The sequence below is a fragment of the Juglans regia genome, chromosome 11 (assembly GCF_001411555.2).
Source record: "Juglans regia cultivar Chandler chromosome 11, Walnut 2.0, whole genome shotgun sequence".
In the NCBI taxonomy this organism is placed as follows: Eukaryota; Viridiplantae; Streptophyta; class Magnoliopsida; order Fagales; family Juglandaceae; genus Juglans; species Juglans regia.
This window is the reverse complement of record NC_049911.1, coordinates 31730515-31745377: the sequence shown is the minus strand read 5'-3', so window position 1 is coordinate 31745377 and position 14863 is coordinate 31730515. Positions and strand designations below refer to the sequence as shown.

The following is a 14863-nucleotide window of genomic DNA, read 5'->3' as shown; positions in this document are numbered from 1 at the left end:
GATTAGACCTGGTGACAGCCTTATCCTCTAATTAGGTGCAGAAGAGACCAGAGGAAACTCAAAACCCTCTAAACTCTCGTTCTTCTTGACTCTGCCACTGCAGTCTGTTAGTGAACTTGCCATTTTGTTGGAGTTGATACGTTTTTTATTTAAACCTGATGTGGCTCTTACTTGGTTTAGTTGGTTTTACTCCACGATTATGATCTAGACCTCATGTATCCCATTAAGTGATTCAGACTCTGTATTCGGAACTTACTGTTTTATATTGGTTGAAAACCAAGAGTGAAATCAGCCATTTTGGATCTCCCATAAACAGGAAACCATCCCATTTCCTGATTGCTCGTAGCATGCATTGCTTGGTGAAACTCTTTATTATTCTCTGATTGTGACGTTCACCCACTCCGCAACTACTTCCTCTTTGTTTTTATCGCTTGTAGTCTTACCTTTTTGAGATGGAAATAATAAATCGCCTTAACTCAGGGCATGTGTTTGATCGATTGTAGATTTGCCTGGTCGGCCGAAATTGATTCGACTGACAGCGAAAAATGCTACTTGTCATCTCTACACTAAACACTAATATATGATTTGTCATGTTTATCTCTTTATTTAAACATACATATTTACACATGATGTGTCTTTAAATAAAAAGATAAAAATGACAAATAAAATGATATGTAGTGTAGGAGATAATAAGTATAATTTTTCTTCGAGAGCGTATCTTCCAACCACCACCAACCAAGCTGCCCTCCCAAGTCTTGGTATTCCGAACACCCTAAAAATATATCGGAGTAATGTGGTAGATAGATATAGGTGGGGATTGGAAGATGAGATGAGATGAGAAGATTTTAGATGAAAATTAAATAAAATATTGTTAGAATATTATTTTTTAATATTATTATTATTTTGATATTTGAAAAAGTTGAATTATTTATTATATTTTGTGTGAGAATTTAAAAAAATTATAATGATGAAATGAGATGAGATTATATAATCTTTTTTCACAACGGGCATTTTGTAAATATGGTACTCCTATTTCAAGAAACATAAGTTTTTAATACATATATCGCACATATTCTTGGAGTACCCTTACAATTTTTTTACCTAAAATTTTCTACAATTTGAATAAAGATAGACATAATACGTAAATTTCATAACATTAAAGTATTGTTCGTGAACAATGTGGATCCTGGTATTAAACACAGGGAAACTCAAATGTTATATCTACATATATACCTATTCTATAATAAAATAGAATAATATGATCGTATCTTTGGTTTTCAAGAACCATTATTAATTTTTCCAATGGATTAATCATTCAATGTACCAAACCTGCCCTTAATTTTTATTCTTTCGATTATAATATTTTGAAGATCCAAAAAATAAATGATCTCATCTAAATATTTAACTTGATACATTTAATATATTAGCTTAAAAACTATGTTCAAAACAAAATTAAGCAAATTAATTATTTCACGGGCTTGATTATTATGTCATGTGACTCATATTAATATAAACCACACACTGTTCTTAGAGCATCCCCATCCCATTCTCTATACCACTATTATCCCTAAATTATAGGAAAAATTTTAGGAAAAAGCTCAAAAACTCCCTCCCATCCCATTCCCTATTTTAGGATTTTGATTTAGGGAACCACTATTCATCCCTTAAATCATTTTTTATTAATATTTTATTCAAATAAATAAAATAAATTCTTTTTTCAATCAATTACATTTTCTCTTATATTCATATTTATTATACTTTTAAATAATATTTTTAAAAATAATTTAAATAATTAGTAAAATATAAAAATAATAATTTTAAAAATATTATTAAACCCTTAAAAAAATAATTTAAATTTTTATTTAAAATATTCACTATAATAATAGTTCAAAACATAAGAAAAAATATTAAGTAGTGAAGTTTGAAAATGGAAATGAGAGAAAAAAGTAATAAAGAAATAATAGAAGAATATTATTTTAATAAAATAGAGAAAGAATAGAGAATGAGATGTAGAAGATTTTTTAAAAATGAATAAAATTTAAGATAAAATTATAAAGAGTGTCATTTTTAACTAAAATTTTAAAAAAAATTTAAAGAATGGGATGTGAATGTTCTTAATGAAATGAAAACCGTCGTTCTTTCATCCCCACAAATAGGAAATAGCCGAGCCTTTCACACGATCCGTACGGTATTCACTCGACCTATCGATAAACGCAAACGCCCCTCCCCTTCTTCTCACTTTCCGTTTTTTCCCTTCCGCTTTCAAAAGTTCCCACCAAGTTTTATCGGTTACGAATCCAGACCACTCGATTTTCCCTGATCCGCCAGCATGCAGGCGCCTGGTGAAGAAACCTCCCGCCGCTGCGCGTGCTTTGACGGAGAGAATTGTTGTTTTCACGGCGATCACGACCGATCCAGTGATCCGAACTGCCAGCATTGCGGAAAATCTGATAGGTCGTCTTCATATTCATATTCTTCGCCCGCATTGGATTCGATTCTGTTGACGGACTCGGAGAAGCTACGGAGGATTTTCATTGCTTCCGTTAAGGGCTTCGCAATCGGAGCTGGTCTCAAAGGTGGCCTTGCTCTCTTCTCGATCCTTGCTCGATTGAGGCGACGAAAGGTTCTAACCTCTCTCAGGTGAGATTCGTTGAATATCAAATCTTCTGTATTTTTTTTAATTATCCTTTTTTATGAGTTTATTCTTACTTTTTATTTAATATTTATTTAGTTCTTTTTCGCTTGGGGTTCAGGAAAGAGAGTGTGATTACGAATAGTGAAGCAACTATAATGGCTGTGAAGGAGACCTTGAGATACGGTCTCTTTCTTGGCACTTTTTCGGGTACATTCGTCTCTGTGGATGAAATTATTGGTTCTTTTGGTGGTCATCGTAGGCATGTCTTATATCTTCTGTTTGCTAGTTTTTGCTCTCTAAATTGTTTGAATTTGAGACATCTTTGTTTAATAAACTTATCAGCTTTGGTGCTCGTATTTGATGGGTGGACTGTTGTAACTCTAGTTCAGGACTGCGCGATGGAGGGCTCTGGTAGCGGGGGCAGTGGCAGGGCCTTCAATGCTGCTGACAGGGTTAAACACACAGCATACGAGCTTGGCGATATACATACTTCTGCGCGCTGCCGTCTTGGCCTCACGATGCGGGATAAAAAGCAAGCGGTTCGGGCAAATTTGTAAACCTCTGACGTGGCCGCATGGTGACATATTCCTCATGTGTCTCTCCTCTTCACAAATTTTGTATGTATCCTTACTGCCAAAATCCTTTTCCATTAGAAAAAAAGATTTGCAGTTTATTTAGCTTTTAAGATTTCGATATGTTTTCATATTAGGTTGTTTTCTGCATATATTTCTGGCGGTGTATTGTGAGGTATAATGCTACTACAAACTGTATAAAGTTTGCAAGACCTTGTGATCTTTTCAGAAGATTTATCAGCTGAATTACGGCTGAGATTAACACAGCAATTATGATCTTTATTTGACTGATAAAGTATGTCCAACAACTATTTGAAAATACCTATGTAGATGTTTGATTGGTGGTGCGAATGGATTAAACACTATGTTTCAACCACTCAGTTTTCGGTTTTAGTCAAAGGAAAATCTTGTGATTTTTTTTTGCCTTAGATGGGTTTGCGACAAGGGGATCCACTATCACCATTCCTCTTTGTTTTTAATAATGGAGGCTTTGAGCCGCATGGTGGAGGCTGTCGTTAGGGGGGGATTTATTACTGGTTTTTTGGTGGGCAACAACAGTAATGGTGTAAGTTCTATTTCTCACTTATTATTTGCGAATGATATGCTTATCTTCTGTGACGTTGTTAGCGACCAAATTCAAGCTCTAAGGGCGGTTTTATTGTGTTTTGAAGTTGTTTCGGGACTTAAGGTGAACTTGGGGAAGTCAGAATTGGTACCGGTGGGGGTTGTAAGTAATATTGCTTCTCTAGCAGAGTTGCTGGGCTGAAAATTGCTTCACTTCTTATGAAATATCTCGTACTCCTCTTGGGGGCGTCATTTAAAGCAAATAGTATTTGAGATGGGGTGGTAGAGAAGATTGAGAAAAGATTATCGGGGTGGAAGCAACTATATCTATCAAAAGGGGGGAGGTTAACACTTTTTAAAACTACCATTTACAACCTTCCTACTTACTATCTTTCCCTCTTTCCATTACTGGTGTGAGTGGCTAACCGTATTGAAAAGTTGTTTAGAGCTTTCTTGTGGGGTGGTATGGGGGAGGAAATCAAATTTCACCTTGTAAGTTGACAAAGGGTGTGCTGTCAAATTGCGAATGGGGGATTAGGGATGCGAAACTTGAGCATCTTCAACAAGACCCTTCTTGGTAAGTGGTTGTGGAGAGAGGTAATTGAACACAAGTATGATAGTTGGGGGGGGGGAATGGTGTTCTAAGGAGGGTAGGGGTTCATATGGAGTAAGCCTATGGAAATTTATTAGAAAGGGGTGGAACACATTTGAAAAACATATAAGGTTTGGAGTGGGTCATGGAGCAAGACTTCGCTTTTGGTTTGATGCTTGGAGTGGGGAGTGCCCTCTTTCCAGTTGCATTTAACATGGCTGGAAATCAGCAAGCGGTAGTTTCAGATTTGTTGTGTTGTGCCAATGGGACGGTAACTTGGAATGTCTATTTTTCTAGAAATACTTAGGATTGGGAACTTGATGAGATGACAACCTTTTATAGTTACTTGTATTTAGCAAAGGTAGGAGGAAATGGGGGTGACCTTATGTTGTGGATTCACACGGGGAGAAAAAGTTTACTGTTAAATCTTTTTACAAGGCTTTGACAGTACAACGGCCCACTTTCTTCCCGTGGAAGAGTATTTGGAAGGCACTAGTTCTATCTAAAGTTGCGTTTTTTATTTGGACAGCTGCGTTTGGAAAGATTTTGACGGTTGATAATTTAAGAAAGCGGGGTATGGTGGTCATGGAGTGGTGCTACATGTGCAAAGAGAATGGAGAATTGATAGATCACTTGATTTTACATTGTGAAGCGGCGGGGGAATTATGGGCTGGTATCCTTGATAGAGCCAAACTGAGTTGGTTAATGCCTAAGAGTGTGGTGGAATTACTAGCATGCTGGAACAGGAGGCATATCATTGCACAATTGGCAGTAGCGTGGCGTATGATACCTTTGTGCTTAATGTGGTGTCTATGGTCGGAAATGAATGATAGGTGTTTTAACAACAAGGACCGTGCAGTGGGGGAAATTTGGAATTTTTTTATATTCTCTCTTTTACAGTTGTTTTTTGCTATTGTATTGAAGGGTGGGAATGTCCATGAGTTTCTATCTTCTTTTCAGTTCACTAGAATGTAATTAGGTGTTCACTTTGTATACTTCCTATGTACTTGGGCATTGCCTAGTTTCATTCTATTCAATAAAGCTACTTATTTACTTATAAAAAAAAATAATATGCTGAATTACTTTATACCCAATATTGAATGGGCTATATTAAATTTGACATTCCAAGTAGCTTAACTGGTAAATATGTTGGGTGTTGTGTTATCCGGTTGAGCTCAAACAACTTCCATGTCTACTTGGACTTGTAGCTAGTAACTATCTGCTTGAATATGAAAATTATAAACCTATGTCTACGAGTGCTGGGTGCCATGTTCAACTCACAAACGTTTGACTGTCAACAATTATATGTTGCAAGAGAGAGGACAAACAAATGTGAAAGACACTTTTCAAGCCTTGAGTTAGGAAACTTTGAATTCATAAGAGAGAGGGAAAGAAGGGATCATCTAAGATATTTATACCATTCCCCCATTTGGTTTTAGATGTATTAAATCATAGTGAGGCAGTGTTTAGGTTTTTAAATTGTCAAATTATAGTTATGATAAATGGAATTTTGTTCCTACTTTTTTGGGAAAAAAATACACGGTGGACTAATTTGGCCACGCAAAACTTCCAAATTGAAGAAATGTAATCCTCTGATAGGTTTATAGGTCAATAGCTGACTTCAAAATCTGTTTTGATTGATATGTTTATAAGGAGGCAGTTGATTCCTTTTTCCTATTATACATTCTAACCAGAATGATGTTTTCCAGGTCTGCTTACATATTGAAGCAAGAGAGTCTGCCTCCATCATACAAGTCCTTTCTCAACAAACATGGTGGAAAGGATTCCATTATCCTCGAAGGTGTGAAACAGATTGCAAGTGGCATGCCTTTGACGAATTTGGAGGAAATTGAGAAATATTTCAAGGCCATGGGCACAGATATCAAACTAGATCCAAAAATGAAGGTTCCCTGCTCGGTATGCCCCAGGTTTATTGTATTTTTATTTTATTAAGTGACCATATCACGCATTTTTGTACATGGATACACCATTCAGTACTCAATTGGACAATGTGATAAAAATTGGGTACTCAACATTCCACAAATGATGCACAATCTATGGCTAAAGTTCCTTTACTTTCCTATTTTGGTAAATGACTCCTAACTTTATTTGTAATATTGTCTTTAAGTTCTCACTCCTAGCACTCCAGTTCAATCCTGTGTGGCCTTTTAATGATATTATTCTCAATTAGTCTGGCTTTCAGAAAAATGGATGATTGATGATTCAAAATGCATAGATGTAGTTGCAAAAGTAGTTTGAAATTGGAACTCCCAAACCCCAAGGGGTTGGCCCAAGTAGTGAAGGCCTTGGTGACTTGGTCTTAGGGTATTACTCCCTTCAAGGTCCAAGGTTCAACACCCTATGGGTGCAAACAGTCCTTTGGGGCCACACCCCTAGTGAAAAGCTAGCGATTTAACTAGTTCCGTGTAGGAAAACTTCTAAGGGCATGGTGCACAAGACCGGGGTTTACTTTGCAGGGGTGGGTCCGAAGAGCCCTGTCTTGGAGAGGTTTCCCGACATAAAAAAAAAATAATAAATAGAAAAAGAAAAAGAAAAAAAGAAATTGGAACTCCCAAATACATAGATTGAGTAGATGGGATTCGTCAAATGGGGGATATTTATTCTACACCCAATGTATTATGCAAATTTCCTGACAACTGGGACCTTTGAATGTGAAATATGTCATTTTGCTTTATTATTATTTTGCTTGATCATTCAAAATGCATAGATGTACTGCAACAGTAGTTTGAAATTGGACCTCCCAAATACATAGATTGAGTAGACCAGATTCCAAAAGGAGGGGGGGGGGGATATTTATTCTCCCGCCCAATGTATTATGCAAATTTCCTGACAACTGGGGCCTTTGAATGTGAAATATGTCATTTTGCTTTATTATTATTTTTACTTTGATGCTTCTGCACTATCCATTTAGCGTTCAGATCCTCTTCAAGGTACATATAACCTAGAACGACATATATTTACTTTTCAGTTTGTGCTTTAAGTTTGTTTCTCATTGCTATAGTCTACTTTGCTCACATTTTATGCATACTACTTATATTTATGTGTTTAGCTGGTTGCAGATTATACATGCAAATCAGTCATGCAGTTCACATGTTCTTTCTTTTTTCCTTCAAGCCTATAAAAGAGCATTACCGGTGTATCTTCCAGTATATTTGATTCCTGCACTGATAGTTCATCGTCAGGGACTCTTGAAAAGGTGACAACTTGTTATTTTTCCTAAGTCATCATTTACTTACAGTTTCGGCTCATGCTTTATTTTTCCTGCTTTGGGCTTGTTTTTATTTCAATTAACAGTCTAGGACTCAACCAGTTTTGAAGATGAATGTGGTCCTTTATGATTGTGCTAAGAAAACATTGTTTTTTTGTGATTTAATGTGCTTTAAATTTTTATATATACATAGCGGATGTTTTTGCTGTGAACCAATGTTCTGCTTGTAACATTGGCCATGAAATCTGTTTGATTGGTTGCAGGCCTTACACGATATTAGGAAAAGGTCTTCTTGGCACTGCAAGATCAAGCTTGTTTCTATCTGCATATTGCTCATCTGCATGGTTAGACAATTTTTTTTAATCATTTTATGCACTGTCATGATACCATTAATTTAGTTCTATTTTTACTTTTTGATTGTAGTCTGTAATCTGGTCTAAATTTTCTTTTTACGTTGTTTGTTGCTAGCTCAAGAAGGTATTTGGTGACATAAGAGGCTTATAAATTTTGTCTACATTACCGATCAAAAAAATAAATTTTATGTCTACATTAACACATGAATGGCATGACGTTATGAACTGGTTGTTTGCGTATACTGTCACTCCAAAATGATAAATGATTGGAAATGCTATATGAGTATTCTTATTGTTAACAAAGAAAAAGGGCTGCAGAGAAAAAGAGAAGTTTAAATGCTGAAAAAGGATTCCGATCAAGTAACGGAATGTGACATAAATTAATCACGAAACTTCTGGCATTTCTGCTTATTGTTACAACAAAGAAATGCTATTCTTTTTTTCCTTTTGTGTCTTTCATCTTTCTCTAAGTTTTGGCTGGCCTCAATAAAAACTTATTGGTCAGAGATCAAACTAAGTTGTTTTTGCAAGTCTTTTGCATTACATGAAGTGGTCCAATCTTTTTACTTACTCATTGCATGTATCCTTAAAAGTATCTTCATTTTAGCTCTCATACGAACATTTGCATTGTTCACTGTATGAGAATAATGAACTTGAGATATTCAGAGATCCCAATTTTATTGTTTTACCAGGATGTGGACTTGCTTGCTCTTCAGGATTTTCAAGAGATGTAACATTCCAATGGTGGCAATGGGAACAGTACAGGACTAACCCTCACTATTTTAATAATAACAAGTTCTATGCTTTTGCGTTACTTCTAATCCTTGTGCTCTTGTGCAGTTCCCAACTGGCCTGGCATTGGCCATTGAGAAGAAAAGCAGGCGAATGGAGATATCACTCTACTGCCTAGCACGGGCTATTGAGAGCTTCTTCACATGCATGGCTGAAGCTGGATATCTGCGGCAGTCGAAGAACTTGAAGAGAGCTGATGTGGTGATATTCAGCTTATCAACTGCCATCATAATGCACTGCTATTCTCAGGAAAGGGAAGTATTTCGATCAAAATACTTGAATGTTCTTGATTGGGTGTTTGGCGTACCTCCTCCCCCTTGTGAAACCCCGCGCTGCAAAAATAGTTAGAATCTCTAGTTTTCTTTCCATTTATGTTTAACCTTCTCCCAAAATGAGTCCAGAGAAGTTGCTTATAGCAATGAGGGGTTAATTTATATATTCTTCAGTAACCATTCATGCTTAAATTTTGGTAACTATTCATGCTTAAATTTGATTAGACATTTTTTTTTTTCTGTGCCATCTTTAAACTTGCGCCAGAGGTTCAAATTGTGCTTTCAGAATGTCTTCTGGTGGCGCTCTCAGACTCTCGGTACTGTAAATGACAGAAAACCGAGTGCTCCATTATTGTATTGAAACTTGAAAGGCAGTTTCGTCAGGAAAAATCCTTGGCTGAGAACTCACAAGTGCCAGATGGCCTGGAAATCATTTGAAAAAAATAGTACCCTCTCCCGACATGCTCTGCCAAAAGCCCTTACATGGCTTGTAAACATTAGGCATTTCTCTGTGCAATCTTTTTGAGGTCCATGATATTTCCATAAAAAATAACAGTCAATTACAGCAAAACATAAGGCGTTTCTCTTTGCAGGCCCTGTATCATGCTTAGACTTCTGCACTTCTTCTCGGATGCATTGAAGCTTGACAGTACGTCAAAGATTCAAGATTGTTCCGAGTCATCGGACGAGGACTAAACCTGAATGTAATAAATATCCAAGGGCTTTTCCAGGAATTACTGGCAAACTAGGGTTTAGCCTTGAACTCTAAAATGATTTGAGTTGAAAAAACTGAAACGTCACCTATTTTGCGCATAACTTTAATTCACTCCCCCCAAATACCAAATAGAAAAAGAAAAAGAAAAAGAAAGATCATATCAGAATAAACAAAAACCCTAATTTCACATACATTGATCGCCAACCCAAACAAAGGCTCGGGAATTAAAATGTTCCGAAACCACATACACTTTTGAAATTCCCGACACCCCCTCGACCCTATTGGCCAAAAAACACTCAGTTGCACCTATATCTCAAATCATAAGCACCGATATCTCGGATTTCAGACCTCGTCCTCATGAAGGAGCATATTGGGAATACCCTTATTGACCGGAAAACGGCGACCTGTCTCGGGACAAATGAGCGCGCCCTCCTCGAGGTGGAGCTCCAGAAGGCCATGGTGGAACTTTGTCAAGAATTCGTCAGAGTCTAGCAAGGAAGAGTCCGCCTCCTCGGGAAGCTCGGGGTAGCCCATGGTCCTGGCCGCGTCGACGAAGGCCTTCCACTCGACCTTGGGGAAAATGTTCCGGAGGAAGCCGGCGTTGAAGTCCACTTTCTTCTCCACCACCTTCTCCACGTCGATGCGGAATGGGAAGCCGTTGGCCACGCCCTTGATGTTCGACGACAGCATGTTGTGAGTTAGCAACCTCATCTCTCCCTCTCTCAATGGACGGGATGGCCTCTTTTCGCCCTTTTGTATTTTGAAGAGGAACAAGGGTTTTGAAAGAGGAAGAAAAAACCTTTTCCTATTATATTTGTGAAGGGGTAAAATGGGTAAATCGAAAACCTTGGTTGGTGGGCTAAAATTATAAATTGCTAATCCAACCAACCATGGATATCGCAGAGGGAATTGAGAATTATAATTCCTAAAATATCCTCATACACATCTCAAGCAGATTGCGCTTTAGAGGTCGGAGATATCGAGTTTGCCGTGTACTCGTTGAAGCTGGGATCGCCGTGTTCAGCTCTTCCTCAGAAAATCCTTGTACTTTCAGTAGTATGCGCTTGCATTCAGCCGAGGGCACGTTCCAAGATCTCGCTGCCATTTGGGATTCATAAACTTGAAGAACTCCCAGCTGCCAGAAGGAATTGATCCAACTTTTATTTATCCTTTACATAGATTTGGGCTCAATGGTTGAAATGATCAAAGACTAGACCACCGAATCCTCGATTGACCAGCCTCAATTGCTGAGAAATCCACCTCGTGCCGGTTGAAAAGTTACATGACCTTGCTGTTCTTGCGGGTAAAAACATGGCAGGAAGAGCTCGTATCATTGACAAAGGTTAGATCTATATGCTCAAATTAGTTTTACTTTTTATCTGCCTCTTCCGAAATGATTAGAACACCACAAGCAGTTAAGTAGAAAAAAAAAACGTATTTGATATGAAAACTACAATGGAATTGTTGCAGCTGGAACATTTGTATTGTTGCAGCCGAAACATTTGAAGCAATTTTCACCTTAAGCATTTAACTAGATGAGTTCAGCTGCAATCATGCAAACACGATGGCAAGGAAAAGGTCTTCCTTTGGCCAGTATTGTTGATCAGTTCTCACCATTGTGTGGTAAAGACAAAATTCATGAGAAAAAAAAAATGACACTTAACACTCACAAGCTGCATATTTAGTACTACATGGAATCTTGCAAACCCCAAGAATACATTTGAATAAACCAAACTAAGGAAGCATTGATGATGGGACCATGGTCCATGCGAACCCCAAGGTTACTACTAGCTTGATACAAATATCCACCACTTGTACAGCGCTAAGCCATAGACTGTCGTGTAGATGGCTGTTCTCAGTGGATAGATCCTAAACCTGCAGCGAAAGAGAACTTTTAAATCAGGTCAGAAAATATTCGTTCCCGTCATTTTCTACACTAGCATTTCTCGCAACAACCGGTTCCAATCAGAAGTGGTATTTAAAAAAGAAAAATTATAGTTGTAGTCATGAGATCACAAGCGACGCGTAATCATTTTGAAATAAATAAATACACACGATAGCTATATGAAAATAAAATTAAATTTTTAATAATAAATTTTACTGTTTTTCAAAATAACTGCACGATACTTGTGCATTTCATGATTACAAATAGCATTACTCTTCAAAAAAATATAAAATAAAATTGCTTTCGCTCATGTTTGGTGTAAAGTTTCTGAATGTGTTTTTGACATGGCTAAACTGCCATTTATTCAAAGAAAATGAGCTTAACTCTATGGTTTTCTAAAAAACTGTGCTATATTCATGGGCTAAAGAGTAACGCTAACGGTCTCAAATAACAACTCAACGGTCCAAGTGCAATTTCATGTTAGATCTGTGAAAATGCCCACTACTTTAGAAGACCTTGCGCACAAGGTCAGGGATAGCAACCATCTCTTTCCGTGCATCATGCATGCTAATCAATAGCAACGGACACAAACGTTTGATGAAATAGTAGTTAAGATAATCACAAGTTGGTAATCAAATAGCCTCTTTGCTCCATGCCATTTAATTGACGGTTATTTGAATCTCTCCTGGATATCCACACCATGGGGTATCACCGTATGACACCCCAAACAAACGGACGTGTTTTTCTCATCATTTTCACGACCTGCGCCAGTTACTTCTTGAAGTCCTGGGAGAGTGTAAATTTCTTCCTTAAAAAAATAAAATAAAATCTCACCCTTACGCTCCCACAGTAGTCGTTAGATCATGCTTCAGTGCTGATCGCAGTCTCTCACTGGTCGATTGAGCCTCTGATGATGTGACCGTGTGGATGATGTTTTGGTGGTTCGGGAGGAAAATGGGGTTGCTGTTGCAAGTGACGTTTTTTAGATTGGATCTGAAAGAGTGTGGGGTACTGAAAATGATGGTGATTACTCGAATAGCAAGGTGTTTATCAAGGTGATGGTTTTGAATGGGACTTTTGGTGTTTGCCCGTATCGATGGATTTGAATGGGGTTGGGACCCGGGATGGAAAAAAAAAAAAAAAGTCTAGGAGGGAAGCAAAAAATAAAACCAAAAAGGTTCGTTTAGCCTAGATCATACACATAAAGAAGAACCTTTCCACAGAAGTAAGTCCTTTAGTCAACTTATTTTGATTCAAAGAAAGAAACGATGAAATAATTAATTGTTAAGAGTGCCTTCATGAACGAAGGCCAGGAAGAAAGTTAAGAGGCTTTCGAGGGCAAATTCGATGCACGTGTTGTGATTTTTGTACAAGTTAACGTATGATTTAGACATAGGAATATGTCTCCAATACCCGGGTTTGTTTTGGATTTTTCTCAGCAACCAAACAGAGTAACATGCTACAATAAAATTAAGCTTGAATTCAAAGAATAAAAAGTTGTAAACTGCAGTTAAGAAATTAATGGAAGCTAGACGCTAAACCTTGTTGATCCAGATCTTTCTTGTGCAGTAACAGGAGAAGTCCACCTTGAGAAATCGCGATCGAAGTAAGCCCAATCGGGTAGGAGCACCCCAGCGATTCCAAGCACACCGACCAGGTACGTGGCCATCGTTTTCTTGAAAGACTGCGTGGTCACCCCAACAACCACTAGAATTGCGGCTAAACATACCAGAGAGTACCGGAGTGCGGCAACATTTGCCATTACCTTGCAGGGGCTGAGTCTTGAAGATCGTGAGTGTAAACCCCCAAAGATCCAAACACAACGACGAAGAAGAAGGACGCCATGGAAATGGAATACTGCGTTGGTTTTTGCGCGCTACATAACGCAAGTTGTTAGTAGTTAGGTTGCATCTTTAATTCGTTCTGCCACGTGGCGAATATTCAAGTGTCGAGCTACAGGCTACAGCTGCGCGATTTCATCTCGATCGATCTTGATTTATAAAAAAGCGTTTGCATTCGGCCCATCTTTGGATAAGTGTAGTGTACCGATCCTCCTTGCAGTACACGTCGTGTAAGTACCATAGTGGGCCTGTTCAATATTTATTAGTAGGACCAATATATCTTTCTTTTTTGTTTATCAAGACTATAGTATTTCTGTATTTTCTTTGACAATAAGATTTTATTTTTTGTTTTTAAATATTAGTAGGTTGAATTTGTTTATCTATTTTATGTTGATTTTATATATGCTATAGATAGGTCCAATTCGTATTATTTTAAGGAGTTTATTAAGTTTAGAAAAATGATAAAAAAAAAATGAATATCATATTGTTTAACCCCAAAAAGGGAAGGGATAAATAAGTGGAGGGTAAAAATAGAAAAAAAAAAAAAAAATCAATATCCTAATTAAAGTGCTGATATAAATGGCTTGATTATATAGGCATGCCATCTGATCAGCTTGTGAGTAATGTGGCATGTGGACCGCTTGAATATTGAAAGCAGGCCTGGGCCTGTTTATATCCTACATTTTGTTCGCATCAAATTTAGTGCAAACAGTTTCTTGGTTTTTAATAATTCGTAATTAAGAAAAATACATTATTAATGAATATAATATGTATACAGGTCTAAAGTTCATCAACAATGACTATTAATTAGATGACAGTTGGTGTGGAACTTTATGATTTTGAGGATCAAGTTCTAGATACATGGCTTGACACTTGTCAAAGAGATTAGGCAGGCTAGCTGAATATATACAGCCCTAATTGCCATCCAGATTCGGGTAAAAAAGAGTAATTCTAGAACACAATTAGGTGGAGTTTAAATAGTAATATCATATTAGATGATTTTAAATGAAAATTTAAAATAAAATAAAATAAAATATTATTAAAAAATTATTTATTAATATTTTTATATTTTAAAAAATTAAATTATTTATTAATATTTTATTTAAAAAATTGAAAAAATAATAATAATAAAATGAATTGAAATGTTGCTGGTATCAAAAGCTAGCCATATAAGGTATGTCTTCCATTAAAACAAATTATTTATTAGGCTGCTCTTTATATTTACTTCCATTATTTTATCTTTTGCACAAATGCCGACAGATAAGGTATAATCATGACTCTCTTAACAGATTCCCTTAATCGTCGGATTTTGTCTTCAACTCTTTTGATTTTGTTTGTTTGAAGTTTGACCAACGACAATATTTCTTGCCGACTACATATAAAGCCTTATTTTTCCACAAATTTTTCAACGTG

The 14863-nt window shown here is 36.9% G+C and overlaps 3 protein-coding genes across 7 annotated transcripts; 1 reads left to right on the top strand and 2 right to left on the bottom strand.

The window, feature by feature from the left end:
• Positions 1-2168: 2168 nt before the first annotated feature.
• Positions 2169-9249, top strand: LOC108980391. 5 transcript variants are annotated; one of them, XM_018951296.2, is made up of 8 exons: positions 2169-2640; positions 2754-2842; positions 3020-3252; positions 6073-6280; positions 7444-7580; positions 7856-7936; positions 8638-8704; positions 8786-9249. In XM_018951296.2, exons 3-8 carry the CDS (start codon positions 3074-3076, stop codon positions 9083-9085), a joined length of 972 nt encoding a protein of 323 aa, XP_018806841.1. In that variant the 5' UTR covers positions 2169-2640; positions 2754-2842; positions 3020-3073; the 3' UTR covers positions 9086-9249. The 5 variants fall into 5 exon arrangements, with proteins under 5 accessions (XP_018806841.1, XP_018806839.1, XP_018806842.1 ...); XM_018951294.2 differs by having other exon boundaries at positions 2754-2894; positions 3025-3252; XM_018951297.2 differs by lacking the exon at positions 2754-2842 and having other exon boundaries at positions 2539-2640.
• Positions 9250-9884: 635 nt separating this feature from the next.
• LOC108980392 (multifunctional methyltransferase subunit TRM112 homolog A-like) lies at positions 9885-11044 on the bottom strand. The gene has a single exon (XM_018951299.2). It carries the CDS (start codon positions 10433-10435, stop codon positions 10067-10069), a length of 369 nt encoding a protein of 122 aa, XP_018806844.1. The 5' UTR covers positions 10436-11044; the 3' UTR covers positions 9885-10066.
• Positions 11045-11363: 319 nt separating this feature from the next.
• LOC108980394 (signal peptidase complex-like protein DTM1) lies at positions 11364-13706 on the bottom strand. The gene is made up of 2 exons (XM_018951300.2): positions 13151-13706; positions 11364-11599 (listed from the first exon to the last, which is right to left on the bottom strand). Exons 1-2 carry the CDS (start codon positions 13369-13371, stop codon positions 11512-11514), a joined length of 309 nt encoding a protein of 102 aa, XP_018806845.1. The 5' UTR covers positions 13372-13706; the 3' UTR covers positions 11364-11511.
• Between the last annotated feature and the right edge of the window lie 1157 nt (positions 13707-14863).

What these genes read in the sequence shown, in the direction of transcription:
- LOC108980392 (XM_018951299.2), bottom strand. Translation starts at nt 10,435, where the DNA reads ATGAGGTTGCTAACTCACAACATGCTGTCGTCGAACATCAAGGGCGTG.
- LOC108980391 (XM_018951294.2), top strand. Translation starts at nt 2,330, where the DNA reads ATGCAGGCGCCTGGTGAAGAAACCTCCCGCCGCTGCGCGTGCTTTGAC. An exon ending in AAATGAAGGTTCCCTGCTCG is followed by an intron (nt 6,281 to 7,443) that starts GTATGCCCCAGG and finishes AGCTGGTTGCAG; the next exon opens with ATTATACATGCAAATCAGTC. An exon ending in CAATGGTGGCAATGGGAACA is followed by an intron (nt 8,705 to 8,785) that starts GTACAGGACTAA and finishes GCTCTTGTGCAG; the next exon opens with TTCCCAACTGGCCTGGCATT.
- LOC108980394 (XM_018951300.2), bottom strand. Translation starts at nt 13,371, where the DNA reads ATGGCAAATGTTGCCGCACTCCGGTACTCTCTGGTATGTTTAGCCGCA. An exon ending in GAAAGATCTGGATCAACAAG is followed by an intron (nt 11,600 to 13,150) that starts GTTTAGCGTCTA and finishes CTTTCGCTGCAG; the next exon opens with GTTTAGGATCTATCCACTGA.